General features: G+C 38.0%; 2 protein-coding genes and 1 long non-coding RNA gene across 4 annotated transcripts; 2 read left to right on the forward strand and 1 right to left on the reverse strand.

Moving 5' to 3' along the window:
* Positions 1–293: 293 nt before the first annotated feature.
* On the forward strand, positions 294–5,633 carry LOC113039059 (uncharacterized). The gene is made up of 4 exons (XR_003274850.1): positions 294–325; positions 1,407–1,676; positions 4,042–4,231; positions 4,644–5,633. It is a non-coding gene; the product is annotated as an uncharacterized LOC113039059 (long non-coding RNA).
* Positions 5,634–10,030: 4,397 nt separating this feature from the next.
* On the reverse strand, positions 10,031–14,675 carry LOC113039143 (proteinase-activated receptor 1-like). Its single transcript, XM_026197043.1, has 4 exons — positions 14,670–14,675; positions 14,310–14,406; positions 10,192–11,200; positions 10,031–10,064 (listed from the first exon to the last, which is right to left on the reverse strand). Exons 1-4 carry the CDS (start codon positions 14,673–14,675, stop codon positions 10,031–10,033), a joined length of 1,146 nt encoding a protein of 381 aa, XP_026052828.1.
* A 517-nt stretch (positions 14,676–15,192) lies between these two features.
* Positions 15,193–26,810, forward strand: LOC113039060 (GTPase IMAP family member 8-like). Of its 2 annotated transcripts, XM_026196933.1 has the most exons (7): positions 15,193–15,269; positions 17,470–17,511; positions 17,858–18,415; positions 20,339–20,380; positions 20,730–21,287; positions 21,678–22,358; positions 23,490–26,810. In XM_026196933.1, the coding sequence occupies exons 1-7, from the start codon at positions 15,254–15,256 to the stop codon at positions 25,415–25,417; spliced, it is 3,825 nt and encodes a 1,274-aa protein (XP_026052718.1). In that variant the 5' UTR covers positions 15,193–15,253; the 3' UTR covers positions 25,418–26,810. The 2 variants fall into 2 exon arrangements, with proteins under 2 accessions (XP_026052718.1, XP_026052719.1); XM_026196934.1 differs by lacking the exons at positions 20,339–20,380; positions 20,730–21,287.
* Positions 26,811–27,359: the final 549 nt, after the last annotated feature.

Genomic DNA, 27,359 nt, shown 5'->3' on the forward strand with positions numbered 1-27,359 from the left:
AGCTCATTAATAAAGACTCCGAGAGCTGAAATGGATGTTTCATTTAAAGGACATATTCAAAATGTGCACAGTTTGCAATGCCACAAAATAAAAATGACAATAGACTTCCATTAGTGGTGGGGGGGGGGGGGCTATTTGAAAATAGCAGTGTTGAGTTTCAGTGTAGTGTGGAGAAATGCAGCTAAATGGTCAGTTGGTGAGATTTGAGGAAGTTAACACCCACAGGATGAGCTGATGACGTTTTTTAATGAAGAGCTATAAATACAGAATGAGAGAAAGACAGATAAGTGTCACATGTGTCTGCTTGGACTGATCATTCTCACAGGTAAAGAAATCTGTTTATGATCTATAAGATAAAATATGTGTGTGAACAACCATCTATCCAAACAATTTTTTTCATTTACTCCGACATGTGTCTGGAGTTTGAATATACTCAATTTTATTGGAAAATTCCTTTTCGAGGAAATTCATTAAGTCATTAAGTTATTTCAGAATAATGTGGAGTTTATTTTATTCTTTAATGCATATACTGCTGTCACACTGGAGCAGGTTTTGTTCTGGGATGAGTTTACATCAGAGGTATTCAGTATATTTATGGCTATATTTAAATGTTTTTAATATTTGTTTTTGTTTTTTCTGCAGTCAAAGAAAGTAAAATAAATGAAAATGTCAGGGATTTCTCTCATTTTAAAGATGTTATCAAGAATTATTTTATTTTTATCTGAAGTCTCATAAAAATTAAAAATATATAATTATTATTAACTATTGGCCTATATAGACTGCAGTCTAATTATACTTTTCTAATCTTTTTGTTTTTCTTAAAATTCATTATGAAGAATAATTAGCTTCATAAATATTCTTCAAATTGAATCATCAAAACAGACATAAGAATCATAGCTATTCTTCAAAAGGCATTTTCCATTCACTGGAAAAGTGAATCTCTCCACTTCTGCTCCACTGGTACAGTACCTACATAAAATAATAATAATGTAGATTACTCACAGTTTCTTAAAATTTACACAAAAACAAAAAAACAAACAACACAAGATGTAATCAAGAAAAAAAAAGACAACATAAAATGAACGATGAATGATGTTTGACAGTTAACATATATTGTATACAATCACTGGCATCAGTCACAAATGTTAAACATGAATGGCAATGACTGGTTCTTGAATGGTTTCTTAGATTCTAATCTTTTAGACACCACACTACAGGGGCCCTATTTTAACGATCTAAACGCAAAGTGTAAAGCGCAAAACAGAACCGGAAACCCGGAAAAAACGGTTGGCGCGCCTGGGCGCATGGTCTAAACAGGTTACTCCTGTTCTCTTAATGATTAATGGGTGTTTTTTGGGCGTAACATGCAATAAACCAATCAGAGTCCATCTTCCATTCCCTTTAAGAGCCAGTTGCACTCATGCCAAGACGGATTGAGGGGTGACTGCTTCTTCTAGTGGCCGCACCCTTCTTGTTGGTCGCAGCGCTTGCAGGGGATGGACGGCCCGGCATCCTGGCACAACGGACGTGTAAACGGGTGGGGTTCTCATCCAGACCGCACCCTTCCTGGACCCACGAGGACACCAGTGTGCATGCAGGGGGAAGAGACCGGTTTCCCGAGAAGAGTCGCCTTGGGCTTTTAAACAGAGGCAGTGATGAGGCTCCATTTCCTTCAGGTGTGCCCTATCACACGCCGCCAGCCCTGACTCTTCAGCACCCCTCCTCTCTCACACACCCACTCCAATTGGGAGCCTGGTGAAGGGCGGCAATTTAGGACGGGGTGCCGATGATAATCAGGGAGGAGGCAGCTGACTTGTCACATTCCACCCCCTAATGACATCCCCGTCATCAGGGCGCCACCCACACAGGAGTGCTACCTTCCTCAACCAGGCTCCAAACAGTTGGAGTGGGCGGGGCAGGGATTCCTCTCCGGGCAGTCCTCCCTCTTGCACCGTGCCGGAACAGGGACAGAGAAACCGGTTTAAGTCGACAGCCTCAACCAACCACAGGGTAAAATGACAATTAAAGAGAAGTCACTTACCCCTGGTGTGGCTGGGAGGCCGTCTCCGTTATTCCTCTGTCCCAGTCTGGGTTTGCGCAAACTTTTGCGAGCGAGAGGGAGTGACATCATCAGGTGTTTCCCAAATGCACTGTCTAGGCTCCGCCTTGCCCGCATTCTCCACCAGTGTGGTGGGAGGAGCAAACGACAGACACAGTGGGCATGGTGTCAGGCCTCGGAGAGGCTTGTATTCACAGAAAAATATATATATTTAATTAGCCTACAAAAAATTTGTATGCATTGCGATCCACTGTTAGCCAGCACCCGACGCGGGCGTCCTCAACGCCCCTCAACTCACATATGTCAGTGTTTATGAATAGATTAAATCTTGGAGATTAATCTTGACAAACTATATATCATAAAGCTTATAAAGACTGTATTTGCTACATTTGTGTAAGCAGTACACATCAAAACATGAGCAATGGAAACTATACATACCAGATCCGTCGTAATAACGAGTCATGAACACATCCAAAGCTGTAAATCCCGGTTTAGTTAGAAAGGTAAGGGTCCACTGAACTATATCTCATGAAGCACGTTTAGTCCAACGAAGCAATAACGTTGTAATATGGATCATAATTCCTTAGTTTACGTTTCAGTTCTTCAGCGACAGAACTGTTTGTGTCCGTTATGGAATAACTCAAGGTCAGAAACTGCGTCTTGGTTGGTAAAAAATGGCATTGTTTTGCAGCGTACAGTGTCACAAACAGAATGAGACGATCCACCGGGAAAAAAAAGTGAATGAAAGATAGGCGACAGATAGTATATTTGAGTTTTGGCACTCTCTCCTGACGTGATGTGCTCTGACGCACCTGTCAGCTGATGGAGGCGGAACTTACAGCGATCGCCTTTTTCTTTGTTTGTTTTATTTTTCAACAGTTTTTATATGTGTGAGAGTGTGTTTTATGTTGAATGTGAATGTATCTGCATGATTACCATCTGTTTGAGTGCAAATCAGCCCAAATCAGCTCGCCATTACCGCATGATCACGGCTATCAAAGTGAACGCGTCTATATGAATAGAGAGAGTGGGTTATTTACTGTATGGCACATTTGTGTTATTACCATCTGTATAAGTGGCCATCAGCACATCAGCACTTATTTGCATTGTAATTCATTGTAAATGCTGCATTTCTAGCATTTTTCATGATATCTTATTCAGATTTGAAATAGAAACTTATGAGATGTGACTTTTAACCCATTACTTTTCTAGATTGCTCCAGGACTTTCCACTGAAGTAGGAAACTATTACAATTATAAGTTAGGTAGAGCACTTTCAGCTGTGAGTCCCATAATGGGGGGTCACGTTAACAGGTTAAATTTTAATATTGGCATGTTTGTGTGCTGCTGTGCATCCCTGTGTTTAATAAGCAGCATGTGCGTGCGTTGCGGAGCTGCCTATGCTAACACGCTCTTGAAATAACAAAGAAAAAAATTGCACCAGACTTTAGACCAGGTTTGAGTTGCTGCTTAAAATAGCATTGTGCCAGCAATGCACCTGAACACACCTCTTTTTTAGACCAGCACGCCAATTGGCGCACAAATGGCGCTAATGCATTTGCTAATTAAATGACGTCATGCTGAACGGGGAAATGCGAACGGCACCGGACTGAGACTATAGCAAACACACTTGTGCTGCACCTTGTGTCACATTGCGCCGAGTGTATTATAGGGCTCTAGGACTTCATCTATTGCAAACAGCAACTGAGCCCAACTTAAACAGACCCAGACCGACCAAATTACATTGATAATTGGCCTGACAGCTGTGTAGTGTGTTCTTGGCATAAGGCACAACAAAATTATAAAAGAAATATTCCTAATTTGATGTTTGAAAATTTGATGTTTGAAAACTTTTTTGAGTGTTAAGAAACAGTCTTGGAAATGTCTCTCTTTAGGTACACTCAAGTATTTTAATAATATTATATTAACTGCGAGTACCCTGTACACATTTTATGTACAATTGATGTCTTTATTTTTCACAAGGAAAACTTATTCTGGAACAACAGTGTGTGCTGTGAGATGAGAACAGAGACACACTGAGCTTTAACCACTAACCATCGACCAACTGCTGACTGATGAGGAAACATCATTAGCTTCTGAGAGACAGAGACAAACTGAACCACAGTGATCTGAACTGAAGACAGCGACTGTAACACATTTCAGTTTCATTCAGGTAAGCTCTCATCTGTCTGATTTAATGCAGATTTTAATGTGAAAGTAATATTACAAGAACTTCTCTTAATGAAGGACTGCCAGTTTTATCAGTGCTGTGTTGTAGGTTTCTGGACTTCGTTTTTTTTTTCTCTCATAATGTGAAAATGAAAATAGAAACGGGTTAAACAAAAAATATCTCATGAACTATTCAACATGAACTATTCAGCCAGTTTCAACATTTCTTTAAAAGATTTAATCGAATCTAAAAAACATAAATTCACTGAGCTCTGATTTAACTATGACAGATTAATTAGAGCAAATCATTTCCATTAAAGATGCTGTAAATGTATGAAACAGCTATGTTTTCAATTATTCGCACCATTACTCAATATCTGACTCATTCACCCAATATAAAACTGTTTTTCTTTCAGCAACATGAATGGTGAAAATCAGACCTTGGTGGATGAATACAGTGATCATCCTACGGATAATTATGACAACAGTGTCCCTAATGATTCAGATATCAGAAGGATTATCTTCTTCATCACTAGTGTTTGTGTGGGTCTTCCAGCTCTGGTTTGGGCTTTTCGTCTTCTGCACCTTCACAGAAAGATCAGAGGCCGAATCTCAGTCTTCATCCTCCTCCTCCTCCTCAATGACCTGATACAATTACCCCTTCATCTATATATACTGGCAGGTATACTGACAAGATTTAGATCCTTTATCATTCCGCTTGGTCAGTTTTGGTTGGGATTACATTGGTGTGGTTTTCATCTGCATCAGCTGGTGGCTCTGGAGGGGATTTTGACTCTGAAATATCCGCTTTGGTCTGCTCGTATTTTCTCACTGCCCTCTTACATCATAATCTCCATCCTTGTGCTTTTTTTTTCTATAGTTAGTGCATTATTTCGTTCCCTGCATTCACAAAATACAAACATGTCATTATTCAGTCTCAGCACAAGTGTTGTTCCTCTGATCGTATTGTCTGTATCATCTACAATCAGCTGTAAAGCCTCTTCCACTCCTGTCAGAAAAAACCGTTCAGTGCTCACTGTTGCTATTCTTACATTTGTTATGATGTACTTACCTTTCATGTTCATCATCTGTGTGGATTTCTTTTATTTATATGCATATGTCTATCCATGGTTGTTAATATCTTACTGTTTGATTAGTTTGAGAGTGTTTTCAGACTCTATTCTGTGTGGTTTGGTCTGCAGAGAAAATCTCAGAGATGTTCAGACGCCACAAACACACACAGAACCCAACGCTGATGAGACGTCAGTCTAAACTTGAGTTTCATTAGTCTGGTGTGAATTTGGCTTCAAAACAAAACATAAAATGACCTGTAAAATGAAAAAGAATTAATAAAATAAATAGAATATGACTAAAGGTTATTGATTCATTTGAAAGGTCTGTGATTGCTAAAAGGGAAAGTGTGCTCATGCCACAAACAACATAAATTGATTTTTCATCTCTTTACGGATCATTTTGACAGCTTGTTTGATATTGCAATATATACTGTAAATAATAGTTTAAAAATTAAAATCTAAATTTGTTATTTTCATAGTTTATGATTGATTTACAGTATTCAGCAATTGAAAGTTTTGTAACGGGGCTTCCCATACTAAAAAAAAGTGTAACATTTAAGTCAAGTCAAGTCACCTTTATTTAAATAGCGCTTTAATCAAAACCGATTTTGTCAAAGCAACTGAAAAACACAGGAAAACACAGGAAGTGTCTGCTCCCGCAGGAGCCTTTCCTATACCTCCTCACTGCTACGCAGTGTCTGCTCCCGCAGGAGCCTCCTGGACAGACTTGCTTTACGTTTCCACTCTACGGTCGGCGAGGCTTACCCGTTCGATGTGTGTGCTCCCTTCGGACGTCGGTAACAGTCTCTCGGCCACGCAACTTACCTTTCCATTTGACGGTAGGCGAGGCTTAACTGTCCGACGCTACGAGTCTCGTCCTCTCGCCAAATCCTGCAAAAAAAAAAAAAAAAACTCTCAGCTACCCTCAGCTACTCTCACATCTTTTAACCCCGCCTGGCGAGGCTTACCCGTTCAATGTTCTGAGTTTAATGCCCCATCGGATGCCGCGAGAGTCCTCCCAGTCGGGTTTCCTTTCCAACTCTCCCCGTCCGGCGAGGCTTACCCGTCTGATGCGTGTGCTCCCTTCAGACGTCTGACGAGAGTTCTCCCGGCCGGGCCTATGCTTGCAGGCCGCAAGTGAGTCTCATCCATCCGATGCTGTGAATCGGGATCTCCTTTCGAATGTCGCCAGAGTCCTCCTTGTCGGCCAGCCGAAAGCTTTTTATCTGCCAAACCGAGAGGACCCAGACGTCCGTCATCCTGAGTCTCAATCTCCTGTCGGAGGCTTCATGGGCCCTCTCGGTCAGCGTTAGGCCCTTCACCCACTGAATAGCAGGGGCTGTCAGCCAGTAGGACCCGACGGGCACCACAACCACGCTGCTCCTCCTCATTGGCCGGTAGGGCTCACCATTCCAACGCCAAAAAGCTCCAGTTGAGCATCGGCTCGAGCCCTACCGACCGGACGCCAACAACCACGTAGTTCACTAGCTGCAGCCGGTAGGGCCTACTCTCCCAACGCCCAAGTCGCTCCCTCCGGAGTACGTAGGCCCTTCCAGCCTGCCAATGAGATGACTTCTCAGAAACCAAATCAGCCCCCGCCAGTACTCTGCTTTTGGGGGGGCATTCTTTAAACTGGCGGCTGTCCTCTTGTACATTTGCCTTTTTGGGCGGTACTCTAGGTTCGGGCCATTCCCGAGCTCGGAGCCCTTCCCCGGACAGCACGCCAAATACGCATACCATACCTCAGCCAATTATATGTAAGCGTGAACTAGTGAAATGTAATTTATTAATAAGATTCGGGAGGAGCGCGTCAGATATTTAGCCTGACCAACACAGGTGGACCATAATCAAGTAATCAATCCCATAGTATAAATATCGCTGACTTACCTCTATCCATTGACGGTTTATCACCATCCCTCCTCCACCCCATCTCCTCACTTCAAGTTCACTTTATAAATAGACGGGGAAGGGGGGGTACTCTAGGTTCGGGCCATTCCCGAGCTCGGAGCCCTTCCCCGGACAGCACGCCAAATACGCATACCATACCTCAGCTAATTATATGTAAGCGTGAACTAGTGAAACGACACATGGCTAGAAGACAGCTGCAGTGCAACAGTCCTTAATGAAGCAGCCCCTCCTAAGTGTCTGCAGGACTTTAGGAGAGGTGGAGGTGTAGCTGCTCTATTTAAAGATGTCTATCAATGCAAGCAAGTGTCATTTAGTCAGTACTTGTCTTTTGAATATCTAGGGATTGTACTGAAAGGTTCTCCACGCATTCTGTTTATCATTATTTACAGGCCTCCAAAAATGTTATCAATGATTTCCTCAGAGTTTGACTGTTTTGTTATTGCAGGGTATTTTAATATTCACATAGATAATGCAGAAAACAAAACTACAAAATAAATGATAACTGTTTTAAACACCTTTGACCTGATTCAGCATGTGTATGAACCCACACACGAATGTGAACACCCTTTAGATTTAATCATCAGTAGGGGTCTAAACATTTCATCCATTGTTATTAAGGATGTAGCACTATCTGATCACTTCTGTATTTTCTTTGATATATTGATCTCTGCTGCCAATGAATCTAGATCGGTCTTTGTCAGAAGGAGATGCATTAATGATTGCACTAGGGTGCTGTTTATGAAGACTATATTTTCAACACCAAGAATTTATGCAGACTCTGTTGTTCTTCTCCTTGATTCTTTTAACTCAAAAGTTATGGATATTATTGATGACTTAGCTCCAGTGAAAATTAGCAAGAAGACTGGCGGACAAAAATCAGCTTGGAGAAAATCAACAGCAGTTCAGAGTATGAAAAGACAATAAAAAAAAAGCTGAGCGGATGTGGAGGAAGACAAAAACTTGAAATTCACTATAGAATCTATAAAGACAGTCTTCGTGCTTTGAATGTGGACAGACCTTCTTCTCAAACCTCATCAGCGGCAATTTAAACAACACTCTTTTCGCTACTGTTGAGAGACTGAAAACATACCATGAAAACATGCTCTTCGACAGCAAATAATGTATATACAGCAAGTAATGAATTTGCTTTCTTCTTTTCTGAGAAGATCATTAATATCAGGAAGGCGATTAAAACTTCCCAAAGTTATGTAGAGGTCAGACACATTCAACCGCAATATATAAAAAAAGATACTATGTCAGCTTTTTTTTTTTTAACACCCATGACCTTTCAGCAGTTGGTTACAAAATATAATCTTCCACAAAAAAAAAACCTTTTTTAAATACCTTAAAATTAGAAGTTACATATATTCAAGAATTAAAACCTATTCAGAACCCCAACACTCTATGGTATCCTTGTTTTATAAGGCATTATTATCTGGACTAAAGGAGGGCTCCCAATCATATCTTTTAGCATGGAAAAGAGACCTCCAGGTGGATATCACTGTGGAGGAATGGGAGCAGGTCTTTCAGCTCAAACCCAATCTATTAATACTAGGTGTAGAATACTACAATACAAATGGATGGTGAGGACATACATTACCCCTGTCTTATTACATAGGATTGATGTTTTGTTACATTAAAACAACTTAAAATGGTAAAATTTGAGAACCTAAGATGGAGCACAGCTGCAGTGTTGTTCTTGATTTGTGAGTGTGAAAATGATGACATCACTGAAGCCTTCAGCCTCAATCGATTGAAATTATTAAGAGATACATTATTAATGATGGTGGTTGTTTGGGTGTGACTCCTGAAGATCTTTATGTACTATTTTAATTTTTCATCCGGGAAATTTACTTAGTCTGTGTGTTTGTGAGAGGATTGTAAGAGGTGTGTGTGTGCACTTTGGATGGGTTAAATTCAGAGCATGAATTCTGAGTATGGTTCACCGTACTTGGCTGTATGTCACTTCACTTTATCACTGTACAAATGTAAAATGAAGACATGAGTACAATCAATGATCGTGGTGTTCCTCTTTTTTTTCTTTTTCTGAAACATTTAACCATCCAGGATGGAATAATATGTGAGGTTAATAAATAATCCCTTTCTAACGTCTGCAAGCCATCTATAGACAGACAGAACCCCAGTACAGTCTTCACTCTCTAAATGTTCAGCATCTTCTGTATGTAGATGTCAGGATGTGTGCTACCATCTGATTGCATCACTGGAACCTTCAGCCCCCATTTGGAGTCTATTCGGTGCCATTATTAAACCCACAATGCCCAATGGATGAGATACTGTAGTCAGAAAGTTTAGAAAGATACGTTTTGGGTGTGTCCAAAATTTTAATTTCATAACACAATTTTATGATCACTTTTTCAGGAGCCTTATGTCATATTCAGAAGATATGAGAAATGAATAATATCAGTAGATCACATAGAGTTTCAGATAACAATATTAACATTTTTGTAATCACATCAGAGCTAACTGCAGAGTGAAATATGACGTGGATTAACAAACATAATGCATTTTGGAAAATATTTTGTTATTTTGCCCAGGAATATTTTATCATGACCAAAAGGATGATTTACTCCAAAGTTCATTTAGGTTTATAGTTAAACATTAAATCAATTTGGCAAACACTCTGGGTTAAGAGAAATAATTCAATTCTATCAATGTGTTCAACAACCTGGAAATGCATAACAAGAATACAGACTAAGACAAGAAAAACCAAACAATGAGACATCTGTAAATGTAAACATTCACAATGCAAGCCGGAAAAAGTATGTGAATCCCTAAACTAAAGATTTCTAACCTGCAGTCAATCACTGAGATGAGATTAGAGGTGTTTGTGCTGCACTAGAACAAAAACACATACACATTTTTGAGTTTGTTATTCAGAAGAACTACTTCCTGAAACATGCAAGAACACCTACGGTTTTGTCTTAAAGCTTCACTGCGCTTTTTTGTATCTTTCTATCTATACCTTATTAGAATCCAGAAGTTCTTCCTGAAGTGAGACGATCCGTAGTAGTACAGCAGAGGATCCAGGAAAACACTTGAGCTTCCTACACACACAGACAACAGGTAAGCAATATATGAAGAATCCCCGCTGTGGCTTTCAGTAGCTAAATAAACACAGTGGTATAACAGGATGCCATTGGTTGGTGCAAAGCATGTGAGAAACTCTGTCAGCACGGCGCTAGTCATAATCACAGCTCTCCTTCGGATGTCTGAAGATGAGGATGATGTTGCAAAGGAATTAGATTTTACACTCAGCACATATATGATGGTTGAGTAGCTCACTAAGGTGACGACAAGCGGCAAGAAGAAGTAGAGGCAGGAGAGGATGGAGAATTGATACGCATACAGTTGTGTGCGATATTGCACATCATGGCAGGTAACGCCCACATCCTCAATGTTGAGTGTTTGTCTCTCTAAGAGAAGCGGCATGGTACCAGCGAGCGCCAGCAGCCAGACTAAGATGCATATGCATGTGGCTTTCCTTGAACTCCTCCAGGTCAGAGATGCGATGGGAAACGCCACGGCCAGTAGTCTGTCCAAACTCATGCACATCATCAGCAGTATGGAGCAGTACATGTAGCAGTAGTACGCTGCAGTGATCAAGCGACACGCCGCCTCACCGAACACCCAATCTGAAGCATTCATCTGGTAGTGGATCTTCAGAGGCAGCAGCAGGGTGAAGAGCAGATCCACACACGCCAGGTGAGTCATGTAGATCACTGCTGGTTTCTTCTCTCGAATCTTACAGGTGAACGTGACGAAGGCCAAAGCGTTCAGGGGCAAACCGATGAAGAGGAAGATGATGTAGAACGAGGGCATGATGCGTGTGACCAGCAGGCCTTTGAGGAAGTCAACAGACTCATCTGAGATAATAAATATGTTCGGGACAGTGCATATTTCTACATTCGGATGAGTGCTGTTGGAAAGCTTGCCAAAATGTTGTAGTACTTTTATAAGTTGAGGATGAAAACCTGTAAAAATAACAAAAACCATCAGTGAAAGTTCTCGTGAGGCACATTATACAGTATAAAAAGTTTTGATGAAGGCTTTAAGTGAAACAAACAACAAAAACTACCAAAGGCTTGACATACTGTATGAATAAACACTGCCACATTAAGGATTTATGTATGTCATTTTTTTTGTTGAAGTATAAAATGGAAATACATTAGCAAACATTAACAAGGACATTATTTCATGTTTATATGTGAATATATAATAACTAATGATCCATTAAGCATTAGATAATGCTTGGTAATGATTAATGAAAGTTATTAAAAAGTGCTACCAACTAATCCATATGAATTGAGCGGTTTAATCCAAGTCTTGGGAAGAGATACATTCCCTGTGTGGACAGAATCTTAGGTGTGGACAGAATCTCCTCAGTTAACAGTATAAATAGTTTTACTTTGCGTTTCACAGATTAACCAATCTTTTGGGTTTGTAATGTGTAATGTGTAACACCTCTGCTTTGTGCTTCAGTCCTTAAAATCTTCACTGAATAATTGATGTCATCAGTTGGCACATCAGTCTGTTCATTACTGCTTATAGAGCTCTCTGCAACCAAACAGGCCAAAACACCATCAGTGAAACACAAGCTACTAAAGGGAATTGGGTCGCATTTGCAATGTTAGGCTGAATCACTTTCTGTGTGCCCATTTTATAGCATTTGGGTCTCTGTTCATTCCATGTAGATCATATTGATGAAAGCAAACTCCTAAGACATGCAGGCTCATAGAAAGCATTGCTGAGAGTCCAGTGCTGACAGGAAATTAAAATATTATGTGACCTAAATGCAATGGTCTCATTATGTAAAATATAATGTCAGAAACAGCAAGACTTTACATTAATTTGTGGATGAACTGAACTTCTAGCATGCATAAAAAGTTAAAATAGCATGCATTACTTGTCAATGGTGGGACATTCAAAGTTTTTTGTTTTTAAGAATGTTGGTAATCAAACTGTTTAAGCAACCATAGACTTAACAGAGGACAAAGTCATACATATTTGGAATGACATGAGGGTATATTAAGTGGTAGAGTACTGTATTAACAAGCGCAAGGTTGGGGGTTCGAATCCCAGGGAACAAGTTAGGAGGAAATTGTTAGCCTGAATGCAATGCATAAATGTAAATGTAATACCAAAATATGCCTATATGAAAAAGATTATCACACAGTTTAAACCAGCAATCTACAAAAAAACAAGCTTCCTTACACACACAATATAATACAGTCAAGGTTTCATCTGCATAGTTAAAAACCAATTAAAAGTCAAACTTCTGTCATGCACAACTGCACTGATGTTCTTACCGTTAAAGGTGGCAGTGAATGCATGCTGAAGTATAGTAGACAACAAGATAGTTTTGACCCCCATGATCTGATCTGAACTGTATATGAATCTCTATACAGACAGTGGTTCTTCACTCTCTGATTGCTCGGTGTCTTCTGACAGGAAAGCCTCAGATTTATATATGATGACATCACTGGACCCTCCACCCTCCACTAAGCCCAAATTCATTCTTATTCATTGCTGCAACCTATACAGAGCGAATAAGAAATTGAGATGCAATCGACAGACATCAGTTAGATCTCAAACTGAAATTGGACCAATCAGATGTGAGCAACATGACAAAATGTGTATAGCTCTAATGAAAGCACAGAGCATGTTTAGAAAGAATGGCTTGCTGTGTTTACAATTGATCAATTTGGATCTTTGTACTAACAATTTTATAAATGTACACCTAATTATATCAGAGTTTTATACAGAATTATCTTCATTTACAGTGTCTCTTGATCTAGACGAAGCTGTATAGTGTCGTTCTGATGTATCAAACTGGATCAAACATGAGGTGAGAAGAGAAAATTGTATCCAATTCTTCTCATTCAATACTTCAGCAGAGCTATTAGGAATGAGTTCATGCAGCTGATTGATCAGGAATTGATTTGATTTGATGTCAATGATATGATGTTGCTTTATTACTGCTGGCTTTAATGAACTGTATTTGTGTGATAATAGATTTGAATGTAGGGTTGAAAGGAAAACACATGAAAACTGCTGGAGCATCAGAATCCACAGAAGAGCAAAAAACAAGAGAACTAGAAAAATAGAGGCCGGAAATGAGACACAAACCAGTGGATCTCGAGAGAAAAGCAGACAGAGACTTGTTAGACAGAACATTATGGATAGAATAAATCCAGAATGTAAGTATTTGTTTATTATGGAGCTTATGTTAGATATCACCTTTACACTCCTGTCATAAAGAGATTCATTAAACTGACTTTCTGCAGTCACAAGAAATGTGCCGTTAAGAAGTTTTACAACAAGTTTTACGGCAGCGATTTCAAACGCTCATTGGCTCTTTTGACCCCAAAGTTTAAAGTAGTTTAAAGTGGTTTAAAGTGGGCCTGCACCAGGATTCAACCATGAATGCCCCCATGGGCTTAAAGTGGGCTTTGTAAGGATCTTTAAACCGATACCGATATTTACCGATATTGAATTTTAAAGTCAATATCGGCCAATAATATCGAGCATCCCTAGTTGTCTAAATATGTGTTTCTCCCCCAAGGGACAGGCAACTGGGACTGGACTATTATTTGAAGTGTTACGGTAGGCCTGACACCTTTCTGAAAGTCCACTTATCAGCATAATTCAACATAGTGTAAACTTTGACCTATTTTGATATTTTAACAAAAATGGCTTTGGTGACCAGCATGACTTGAAATGTATTGAGTTACAATTACTCAATCTCAACATGCTTGATTAGCCTACATGTAGAGTTACTACAAGTTACTAAAAATTGTACAGTAAGTAATTACATAACTCAATAGGCCTACATAGTTACTTTGTGCCTCTGCCATGCAGGACCCATGTGTTCCCAGTTCAAACCCAACTTAGGACATAAATATGCCATGCAGGACCCATATATGTGTTCTCATTTCAAAACCATGCCCACTTGGACCATGCCTGTCCCTTATTGGGCCCATGTAATCAGCTCATATGGGCTTCCTAAACCTACATGGGACCTGCTGATTTCACCCAGCCAAAGCCCATGCCCACACAGTAACCATGCAACCCGTACTTAACCCATCTGGGCCCCACATGTCATTGCTGGCTGGGTGGACTTGGGACCTCCATAACTGCCAGACTTGGAACCACATGACTCCTGTAAGACGTGACTACCCTGTACGGGAAATCAAAGTTCACCAACACAACAAGGAAAAGGAGAGAAGGGCAGGGCAGGGCAACATAGGAACATTAGACAGCAATCTGGTACAAGATTGAAAACACAAGAAAAAAAAATAGGGAATCAAATAAGAAGGATAATGAAGGATGACATGTGGAGTAAACAAAATAATAATCAGATAACAAAAAGGCACGGTTAAGACGAGGAAAGTCAATTACAATATACAATGTCTAAAACAATCGTTTGATATTTTCTGTTACCTCCATTTTTGCTGTTTCATGAATTGTTTTGTTTCATAACTACATCTAAATGATCACTGAAAAGCCTTCAAATGGTACATACACACAGTAACACACTAGACAACTTTGATGGTGTTAAACCAAACTCACGATGGTGTTTAGCACAGACAAACATGCGTTTAGTTCATTAAATGTCAGCAGGCATGGACAGATAAATGCACATAAGATTTGAATTACTTTCAATACTGGTCTATTCATAATGTGAACAATGCACACACTTTATTTATAATACTGTTGCTAATATATTTAATTCAGAAAACACATCTAGTTTATGCATTTACACATTTGCTAAAGGAGATAAATATTCATAGCTACATAATTATTTTCAATATAATATTTTTGCTGAAATCTTTCAAAATGTTTTAGGAAATTAAAACTACATGAATTTTTGAACTACATGAACATGTAAGACTTGTCTGCAAAGCACAGCTCCAGCCCATGTCTCCCCCTGCAGGATACTGTAGTGATTTATTTTTTTATTTTTTTCTTCATTTCCTCGTCATTCTAACCTTCCCTTTCGGTTGATCTTCAAGGTGTTGGAGAGAATGGCGCAGAGATCAGGTAAGACATGAGTTTAACAAGCTATTTGTGCATTACCTAGTTAAATGATTCGTATTTTCTATCATAATCTAATAATCACATTTTCGTCTGCATTATAACATTTTTGTCTCAGTAGGTGGAGATACTTATAGGCCTATCATAAACGTATTTTATATTTAATAGGCCTACAAGTAATAGCCTAATCGTATTTTGTAAGTAGGCCTATATACATTTTTCTGTTAAATTTAGTTTCTTTGAAGAAATATCCCCTTGTGTATAATTGTTGTACTGCTGTTTATTACTTTGGCTTGCCAACTTTAATTTACATAGCTGTAAGTATTTATTCTGTTTGCATCATTGAATTAGTATTGTCCTTTATCAATGCAAAGCTGTTTTGAAACAGTGTATTGAGCTGTAGCTATATAGAAATAAAAGTGACTTTAATCGATCAAAGCGTGTTTATGTGGATAACGCACATCAGTAGGAAACAAAACACAATGCATGAATAACCTATCTTCGTTTATTGTGCAGAAAATTATTAATTGGTTTACCTATGTTTTTAGATGATAATGCGGAAGTTATCGAAAGAGGGTATGCTTTTCTCTTGATCGTAGATGGCACAAAATTTAATCTCCGCAGTTTTGAGTAATAGCAACGCTAATTTGGTAATTTCATCTAAATATCACAACATTTGTGCATCGGCGTATGTTTGCTTTTGACATTGGTGGGGACATAAACCCAATTAGGCCACCCAACCAAAAAAAAATTAAATAAAAAATTACTATTATTTTGTAAACCAACAACATCAGAGTACTGATTGTCTTTATCACACATTACTTTATTTGAATATTAATCAAATTGGTCCCAGGATAATTCTGAAAGAATACTCTGCTGTAATCATGAACACAACTTTCATGCGCATCTTGAACCGCACACTCTTATTGCAGTGTTGTTTTTCTATTGTGGATATTTCAGCAAACATTTGATTTGTTAAACAACATCATTTTAAAGTTAAAGTTTGTCCGAGGAGGCTCAGGATGCTGTTCCAAATCCTGCTGCACCACAGACTGCACCTTATATATATATATTTTTACCATAAAATCACATTATATTTGTCCCAAATTATTGTTAGTGTTCATAATGACTTTATCCTAGACTGGAAGATTGTGTATCTTAAACTCACAACCTTTTTATATTCGTAGGCTATGTTTTATATAGGCAGCTAATAATAGCCATAAATTGTGCTTTCTCTTTCTGTTTGCTCTGTTTTGTCAAACACCTTCGAAAAACTTCAAACTCATCGATGCAACTTTGTTAAATCCTGAAGTGAACTTGTATATTAACTGTTCTGGACTGCTGTCTTGAATTGGGTAAAATACCCGTGAGTTGTATTTTGTATTAGGCTAAATGCACGTCATTGAAAGCGCACAGTTTTCTAGATAAAATTTCTTAGGTAATATCAATAGTATGTCATTTCAGATGCGCTGTAAATTACAAAAACACATCCAAATATTTAAATGTTTAATCAAAATTATTACTAGGGACAGTCTGGCACTCGCTGCATATTGGATATTGGTGGGGACACGTCCCTGGTGCCCAATAACTACACACACACACACACGCACGCACGCACGCACGCACGCACGCACGCACGCACGCACGCACGCACGCACACACACACACACACACACACACACACACACACACATATATATATATATATATATATATATATATATATATATATATTCCTCGCCCTTATTTATTTAATTTTTATTTTTGTTACATGCTGTTCCATTTCCCCCAAAAAAATATCGAAATACATTTCGGTCATCAGCAAACAGAGTTGTTTATACTTAGACACATTAAATATATAATTTAAACACAAACTATTTTGGGCATAGCACCAAACCTTGTGGAACACCACAAGTGACTTTTATTAAATCCAATTCAACATTATTTATTTGTACAAACTGAGACCTTCCACCAAGGTAACTCCTAAATCAAGAGAAGGCTTTTCCTCTTATAATCTCTGATTTCACCCTTAAGCCTTGATCAATGATGCCAAAAGCTTAATAACAAAAGCTTAAATGCATTAATTTTAACCATAACCATAATCCTACTGACTCTTAAAAAACAAGGGGAAAAAAACACTTTCACAATTTCCCTCACTGTTCCATAATTAATTAAGGTTATTTATTTTTTTTTATTTTTTTTGTAGAAACCAAGAGAGACCAAAGTCCAGTTGATATTCGTCCTGACAGTAAGTTAATGTATTACTAGTAATTAATTTATAAGACTATACAGCCTGCATAGTACTTGAAGCTGGAGAAATGTGGTAGTTTACATTAATGCATTTAGCACATTCAGGCTGTACATTTCTTATTAGTATGTGTGTTCCCTGGGAATTGAACCCACAACCTTTTACACTGCAAATGCAATGCTCTACCACTGAGCCACAGGAACACCTAATTAATAAAAAAATGATTAAAGCAAGACTTATTGCCAGCATGTTAATTCCAGAATTTGTGCACTTAAAAAGATTGTTGTTTATTGTTTGATTCAATATATTAGAGGATTGTATCATTTGGCAAAATTGTGTGTTTCAGTGAGTGATCTCAGGATTGTCCTGGTGGGGAGGAACGCTCCAGAAAACAACCGAGTGGGAGACTTGATCTTAAAAAAACAAGTGTTTGGAAAGAAAACACCACAACCTGATGTGGAGACGTTCAGTGAAAGAGTTGAGAGAAGAAACATCACAGTCATCAACACAACTCACCTGCTCAACCCACAACCCATACTACAAACCGTGATAGATGAAGTGTCAGAGTGTTGTCATCCAGAAGCTCATGTGATCATACTGGTGCTGCAGCACAATGATTTTAGTCAGAAGCACAGAGATATATTACCTGCTGTGTTGAGCTGCTTTGGAGAACATGCAATGAAGCGTACAGTGATTCTGACTACTGATGATGAGACATGTGACGATGAACTAAAATCTGTAAAAGAAAATACATTTATTCAAGAATTATCTACAGAATGTGGAGGAGGACATCTTCAGCTTCAAAACACAGAACGCTCTCAAATACTTCAAAAAGTGGATGAAATAATCACTTGCAGTGGTTTTGAGGACACAAAGCAGGCCTCATCGCTGGATGAAGAAGACAGTAAGTCTTATTCTTGAGAGCAAATTGTAAAATAGGCTCAGCCATCATCTTCAGTTTATATTATTTAGTTTCCTTATTTTTATTGAATTTGTATTGACAAACTGAAAATAATTTACATAGCTATTAGATTTTATTCTGTTTGCATCACTGAATTAGTATTGTCCTTTATCAATGCAAAGCTGTTTTGAAACAGTGTATTGAGCTGTAGCTATATAGAAATAAAAGTGACTTTAATCGATCAAAGCGTGTTTATGTGGAGTAGGAAACAAAACACAATGCATGAATAACCTATCTTCGTTTATTGTGCAGAAAATTATTAACTGGTTTACCAATGTTTTTTTAGATGATAATGCGGAAGTAAGCAACAGAGGGTATGCTTTTCTCTTGATCGTAGATGGCACAACATTTAATCTCCGCAGTTTTGAGTAATAGCAACGCTAATTTGGTAATTTCATCTAAATATCACGACATTTGTGCATCTGCGTATGTTTGCTTTTGACATTGGTGGGGACATAACCCAAGTACCCAACAAAAGAACAAAAAAAAAAAAAAAACAGAAAAAATGGCAACTATTATTTTGTGAAACAACAACATCAGAGTACTGATTGCCTTTATCACACATTACTTTATTTGAATATTAATCAAATTGGTCCCAGGATAAATCTGAAAGAATACTCTGCTGTAATAACTAACACAACTTTCATGCGCATCTTGAACCGCACACTCTTATTGCAGTGTTGTTTTTCTATTGTGGATATTTCAGCAAACATTTGATTTGTTAAACAACATCATTTTAAAGTTAAAGTTTGTCCGAGGAGGCTCAGGATGCTGTTCCAAATCCTGCTGCACCACAGACTGCACCTTATATATATATATTTTTACCATAAAATCACATTATATTTGTCCCAAATTATTGTTAATGTTCATAATGACTTTATCCTTGACTGGAAGATTGTGTATCTTAAACTCACAACCTTTTTATATCCGTAGGCTATTTTTTATATAGGCAGCTAATAATAGCCATAAATTGTGCTTTCTCTTTCTGTTTGCTCTGTTTTGTCAAACACCTTCGAAAAACTTCAAACTCATCGATGCAACTTTGTTAAATCCTGAAGTGAACTTGTATATTAACTGTTCTGGACTGCTGTCTTGAATTGGGTAAAATACCCGTGAGTTGTATTTTGTATTAGGCTAAATGCGCGTCATTGAAAGCGCACAGTTTTCTAGATAAAACTTCTTAGGTAATATCAATAGTATGTCATTTCAGATGCGCTGTAAATTACAAAAACACATCCAAATATTTAAATGTTTAATCAAAATTATTGCTAGGGACAGTCTGGCACTCGCTGCATATTGGATATTGGTGGGGACACGTCCCTGGTGCCCAATAACTACACATACACACACGCACACACACACACACACACACACACACACATATATATATATATAGTCCTCGCCCTTATTTATTTAATTTTTATTTTTGTTACATGCTGTTCCAGTTCCCCCCAAAAAATATACATTTCTGTCATCAGCAAACAGAGTTGTTTATACTTAGACACATTAAATATATAATTTAAACACAAACTATTTTGGGCATAGCACCAAACCTTGTGGAACACCACAAGTGACTTTTATTAAATCCAATTCAACATTATTTATTTGTACAAACTGAGACCTTCCACCAAGGTAACTCCTAAATCAAGAGGAGGCTTTTCCTCTTATACTATATCTCTCTGATTTCACCCTTAAGCCTTGATCAATGATGCCAAAAGCTTAAGTAACAAAGGCTTAAATGCATTAATTTTAACCATAACCATAATCCTACTGACTCTTAAAAAAGAAGGGGAAAAAAACACTTTCACAATTTCCCTCACAGTTCCATAATTAATCATGTTTTTTTTTTTGTTTTTTTTTTTGTAGAAACCAAGAGAGACCAAAGTCCAGTTGATATTCGTCCTGACAGTAAGTTAATGTATTACTAGTATGTAATTTATAAGACTATACAGCCTGCATAGTACTTGAAGCTGGAGAAATGTAGTGGTAGTTTACATGAATGCATTTAAAACATTCAGGCTGTACATTTTTTATTAGTATGTGTGTTCCCTGGGAATTGAACCCACAACCTTTTACACTGCAAATGCAATGCTCTACCACTGAGCCACAGGAACACCTTATTAATAAAAAAATGATTAAAGCAAGACTTATTGCCAGCATGTTAATTCCAGAATTTTTGCTCTTAAAAAGATTGTTGTTTATTGTTTGATTCAATATATTAGAGGATTGTATCATTTGGCAAAATTGTGTGTTTCAGTGAGTGATCTCAGGATTGTCCTGGTGGGAAACAATGCAACAGAAAACAACCGAGTGGGAGACTTGATCTTAAATAAACAAGTGTTTGGAAAGAAAACACCACAACCTGATGTGGAGACGTTCAGTGAAAGAGTGGAGAGAAGAAACATCACAGTCATCAACACAACTCACCTGCTCAACCCACAACCCATACTACAAACCGTGATAGATAAAGTGTCAGAGTGTTCTCATCCAGAAGCTCATGTGATCATACTGGTGCTGCAGCACAATGATTTTAGTCAGAAGCACAGAGATATATTACCTGCTGTGTTGAGCTGCTTTGGAGAACATGCAATGAAGCGCACAATGATTCTGACTACTGATGATGAGACATGTGACGATGAACTAAAATCTGTAAAAGAAAATACATTTATTCAAGAATTATCTACAGAATGTGGAGGAGGACATCTACAGCTTCAAAACACAGAACGCTCTCAAATACTTCAAAAAGTGGATGAAATTATCACTCGCAGTGGTTTTGAGGACACAAAGCAGGCCTCATCGCTGGATGAAGAAGACAGTAAGTTTTATTCTTGAGAGCAAATGGTAAAATAGGCTCAGCCATCATCTTCAGTCCATATCATTAAGTTTCCTTATTTTTATTGAATTTGTATTGACAAACTGAAAATACATGAAAACTGAATTTTAAGGGCATCATTTTATTTCAAAATATGAACACAGACACAGAATAAAGGTGAAAGAAAGTATTTAAGGATGAGCCTACATTATTAATAGCATGGTCAGGAAAATAAAACAAAGCATACTTTTACTACTAAAGAAATCAATTAAAGCCATAAGTGGTATGTCTGTGAGGGAAGTCACTAGACATTACTGGACTGGACAGGTTAATTGTTCTTTTTAACTTTCAATTTCTTTTGTCTCATATTTTATGTCTCACTTTGTTTTTCAGAGCCAGATGTTTATCACAGATCTGGAAAACAAAAACTGATCTTGGTGATGTGTGGATTTGATGCAGAACTGCAATACTCCATGTCAAAACTTTTACTGGGGACAAACACACCTATATCAGTACAAGATGAGTACAGCTTGGTGTGTCTGACGAAAGAGAAGAAGATTCATGGACGTCAGATCACTCTTGTGACGCTTCCCGTTCTCAGTCGTCTCTCAGAGGAAGAAGCGATGCATCAGACTCTCCGCTGTGTGTCTCTCTGTCATCCTGGAGTTCATGCCTTCATCATAACTGTTCCTGTTGGTCCACTGACTGATGAAAGCAAAGAAGAAATAGAAAAGATTCAGAAGTTATTTGACTGTAGAGAGCATTTTATACTGCTCTTCACAACAGAGCACAATGTTAAAGCACCAATGACAGATTTCGTCAAATCCACTCCAGAATGTCAGAGGTTAATCAGTCTCTGTGGAGGTCAGTACAGAGTGATGGGATTGAAGGAGCCTAAAAGCTCAAGACAGATCCCAGATCTACTGGATTATATAGAGAACATGAACACTGAACCATATTCACTTCAGATGCATGTGAAAGCTCAAGAGAACAGAGTCAGATGTGAACTTAAGAAAGAACTGAGTGATCTGGAGAGCAAAATCAAAGAGTTAGAGGAGAAACTTCAGTCGGAGGGTGAGCTCTAAAATTTACTTTAAATGTCTCTCATGGGTGATGATTAAAAATAGTATTGCATTTTGGCTATAAGGAAAAGTTCTAGTGACCTCAAAACATTGCAGAAAAAAAATCTAAAAACTGTGAAATTGTATGGATATAGTGTAGATGAGGTCAACAGTCCAAAGGATTACATATTTATTTGTAATGGTTCCTGTAGCTGTATCTATCCCAATGTCACAGGTTCAATTCCCATGAAACACACATATTGGTCAAATGTATAGCTTGAATCAAAGTCACATTAAATATAAGTAACTAATGAGGCCATTTAATGATTGTAAAGCCACAAAACAGGCGTTGAACCAGGCATTAATTAATTAATTAATTTATTTATTTTTGTTCTTTGTTTCTGTGGTGCCTGTCCTCCAACAAAAAACGACCATATAGGTCATTTGTGCAATGACCTTATTACGACCTATATTTACGTTTTAAAGTTAAACGCCCTCTAGCGGGCGTAAAAATAATGACAGTATCGCGTTGCTTCTGTAGTCATGAATTGACGTATAACGTCATTACCAATCAAAACGCATGTTTATTTAAATGCAATGTGTGGGCGTTTTACACCGATCTCACAATATTTCCTACATATTTTACTACTGTAGGTGGCTTATTCGTTCGAATGACCACACCTAACCCCACCCCTAAACCTAACCCTCACAGAAATCATGCTAAATTATGATTTATTGAGCATATACATTTTCATGCACGTCCATTCCTGGGATTGAACCCATGATAGCCTGATTACATATCAAGGTATAACGCAATAATCTACTAACTGATCTACACGAAATGCAAACCAGAGGGCAAATAAAAGAGTACAAAACATTAATATGAAAATGACCTTTTGCCTATAGGGGCGCGATTGTAGTATACGCACTGATGGGTCGTATTACCGGGATTTGGACAAACGACCTATACAAGCGTATTGGTTGGAGGAAGGGTTTAATTTTATTTAAAGAATAAACATTCTGTTATTGATCGATTATAACTCCCATATAAAGGGAAGGCAATCTTGCAGTTAAAAAGTATTTAAATCTACAGCAATCCTAAAGATTTATTTTCTCAACATTTGTTTCTACCAATGTGTTCCAGGTACTAAAGAAGTATTGAATGATCAGCGGTGTCTGAGGATTGTGCTACTTGGGAGGACAGGAAGTGGAAAGAGTGCAACAGGAAACACTATTCTGGGAAAAGATACGTTTGTGAGTCAAGCAAGCATAGATTCAGTGACGACTGACTGTAAGAAAGGAGTTGGTGAAGTTGATGGTCGATCAGTGGCTGTTGTTGATACTCCAGGACTCTATGACACAACACTGAAAAATGAACAAGTGGTGGAAGAAATAGTGAAATGTGTTTCGCTCTTGTCACCTGGACCTCATGCGTTTGTCATTGTGTTGAGTGTGGGAAGATTCACCAAGGAAGAAACAGACACTGTGGATCTGATTAAGAAGGTCTTTGGTCATAAAGCTGCTCAGTTCAGCATCGTCCTGTTCACTGGAGGAGACAAGCTGAAAAATAAGTCCATAAATGAATATGTCAGTGAAACTAAAAATGCTGAATTCAGGAAGCTGATCAGTGATTGTGGAAACAGATTCCTGGTTTTTAATAACACAGAAAAACAAGAAAGAACTCAAGTGATTCAACTGTTAAACATGATAGAAGAGGTGAGAAATAGTAGTCAGGGTAGATATTTCATTAACAGCATGTTTGAGGAAGCAGAGATGTCCATTAAAAAGAGAATGGAGCAAATACTGAAAGAGAGAGAGAGAGAAATTCAGAAGCAGAAAGAAGAGTTACAAGCCAAATATGAGATGGACATAAATAACATGACGAAGAGACTCGAGGAAGAGAAACAAAGAGCAGATGAGGAGAAAATACAAAGAGAAAATGAGTTCAGACTGAACAAGGAAAATCTCATTAAAGAGTTTAAAGAGAAAGAAAAAACAGAAAAGAAGAAAAGAGAGATTGAAAACCAGAAACGATCAAAAGAGGAAAAACGACGAAGAGCTGAATATCTTCATAAAATAGAAGAGATGAAGAGAGAGATTGAAAATCAGAAATCACAGTATGAAAAACAGCAGAAAGAAAGAGAAGAAGAAGATAGAAAGAAAGAAGAGAAATACAGACAAGATCTAGAAAAGATGAAACATGAACAAGAACGTATTATAGCAGAGTTTCAGAGGAAACAAGAAGAAGAAACTAAGAAGAGAGAATCTGAGGAAAGAAAGAGGATTGAACAAGAAGAGAAAGAGAGAGAGGAATGGAGAAGAAGAATAAAAGAGGCTGAGAATGATAGAAAAGAGACTCAAGAGGAAATTCAACGACAGCAGAGAGAATGGGAGGATGAAAAGAAACGGCAGATGAGAGAACGAGAGGAAGAAGAAAGAAAGAGAAAAGAGAAACATGAGGAACAACTGAAAGAAAAACAAAAAGAACTGGAGAAAATGAGAAAGAGTTTTGAAAAAGAGAGGGAAAAAGAAAGACAAAAGATAGAGGAGGAGATACAGAAACAGAGAATAGAAAGAGAAGAAAAAGTGAGAGAATATGAAGAAATGAAAACTGAAATGGAAAGACATAAAAGAATGGAACGAAAGAGAAAACGAGAAGATGATGAGAAACAAAAAGAAGAGAGAAAAAGATGGAAGAAAATTATTGAGGATCTGATACAAGAACAAGAACAAGACAAAAAGAGAAGAGAAAAGGTGGAGAAGAAGAGAAAAGAAAGAGAAGAGAAAAAGCTAGATGAAATGAAACAGAAACATGAAGAGGAAATGAGAGAGATGAATAAGAAACGTGAAGATGAAGCCAGAAAACAAGCAGAAGAACTGAATGATTTCAGAGAGAAAAAAGAGAAGCACGTTCAGGAGCTTCAGCAGATGCTGGAAGATCATCAGAAACAACGTGAAGTACTGGAGAAACTCTACCAACTCCTGAAAAATCAGAAAGGAGATGAAATAAAAGAGCTGCAAAAACAAGTTGAAGAGCTGAAGAATAAATCGGGAGGATGTGTGATTCAGTGAAAATATATAATGAAAATCATATATGAAAAAGTTAAGAATCAAATAAGATTATATGTGTGTGACAGGGTTCAGATAAGTAAGGAGGAAAGGGTCGGCTTGACTAAAACTGTGTTTTATTTTTAATAAAGCAAAAGAATATACAAAATGTCACACTCACGGCACTCTCAAAACACACAAGGACACAGGGTCGCCATGATTTTGCCAAGACAGACATGTTCCTGGATCAACATTATTGTCCAAAAATATAGACTAAACCCAATCCCTACCCCTAAACCTAACCTTACCCATCATTTATTCCTAAACTCAGTGGGAAATAATAGCTGATTAACAAGGGTGTAGAAGCACCTAACTCTGGTCGAAGCCTAAAACAGATATTTTCTCAAAAGTTAGATCTCAATTCTGATTGATTTGAATGTTGCTCCAGGATCAACAAGGATGTTGATCCAGGAACATGCTGTACTTGGTGAAATCATACTCACAGCTCTCCAGAGCATTCAGCTTCCAGCTCAGTACACAGTTCACAGTCACCACTCTGTCTCTCCCCTCTCTGTCTTCCTCAGCTTTATTGTACTTGATCAGTGCTTGAAGTGGGTCAGTACACACTGGTGCGCAGTACCAGCACTTCTATATTTTAGTCTTTACATTACCTGTACTTTTTTCATGCATAACACAACTTCTGACATGTTGCCGGTACTCAGAGTAAAATCATCTGTGTCTTGGTAATTAGAAAGGACACTATATAAATCACACTACCTATGTGTCTACCAAATGTTGACTGTATTAAATAGAATTAAAGGCATTGTAAATAACAATGTGTAATTAATAGTATTTGTATTTATTGTAATGCATTGGTGACGGTTGTTATTCTCAACCAGAGAAGAAACTCATGTTAATAATTCTGATCGCCTATTGGATGGATTTTGTTCCTCTGATCAGGATTTTTACTGCCAAAACCCGTCACCTGAAGCCCCACAAACACATTTCTTGTCATCTTGCTGTAAGAACAATAAAAATGAAGAATGCTGTGAATGAAGAAAGAGAAAAGTGTGTTTCTGAAGATGTTGATGTTCAGCTAAATTTTCAGGTAAAATGAACACAAGCTCATGCTGCATTAAGATGAATTAAATCTGAATCAGATCACGTTCATATGAACACATAACTCATGGTCAATATAACGGAGCACATTAAGATTGTTGTAGGATTGTTTTTGATGGTGAAAAAAAAAGCAGCTGAACCAGTTCTCAGCCCAGAAGTGGAAGTAAAAGTCAAAGGAAAAGGAAAAGCATTGTTTACATGTGTGTAAGAGGGAAAGATTTACCAAACAGACTGAATTATCATGAGACAGCAATCCTGTAACGGAAGAGGAAAATAAATAAAATAAATCTTACTTAAAGACATTTTCTGCAAATTCTTTACTTTTTATTAGTATTATTATTTATTTATTTATTTATTTGACAATTTAGAAAGACTCACTGAGAGTTACCTGAGATTGCTTTGATGTAGTTCCCTATCTGTCGGTCACTACGAGTTATGTCGACCGACAAATGGGGTCTCACTTGGGAGGCCAATCATCTCTGATTTTAAGAGAAAACGCCAATGAAATTGGCAAGTGGATTAACACACCTGAGCCACTCCCCGTGCCAGCGGGTATAAATAGGGCGACAGGTGCATCCACTCATTAGATTTTTGCTTCGGAGCCGAGTAGTCGATGAAGAAGATCACTACAAAGCCATTCATCTTTGTTTTTGCTGAACTGTTCCTGGTCGGTGTGACGGCGCGTTACAGCGGTGTCCCTGCGAGACGGCGATTCCCCTGGGCGCTTCGGCTAAAAGAGACAGTTCTAAAAGAGCAAATCACGGACGATTCGCGTCTTTTTCAAGATGCCGTTTCGTCCGTGTCCTTCTGGATGCGGTCGTTTCCTGTCTTCGGTTGACGGTCACGA

This window comes from Carassius auratus, chromosome 21 (assembly GCF_003368295.1).
Source record: "Carassius auratus strain Wakin chromosome 21, ASM336829v1, whole genome shotgun sequence".
Classification (NCBI taxonomy): domain Eukaryota; kingdom Metazoa; phylum Chordata; class Actinopteri; order Cypriniformes; family Cyprinidae; genus Carassius; species Carassius auratus.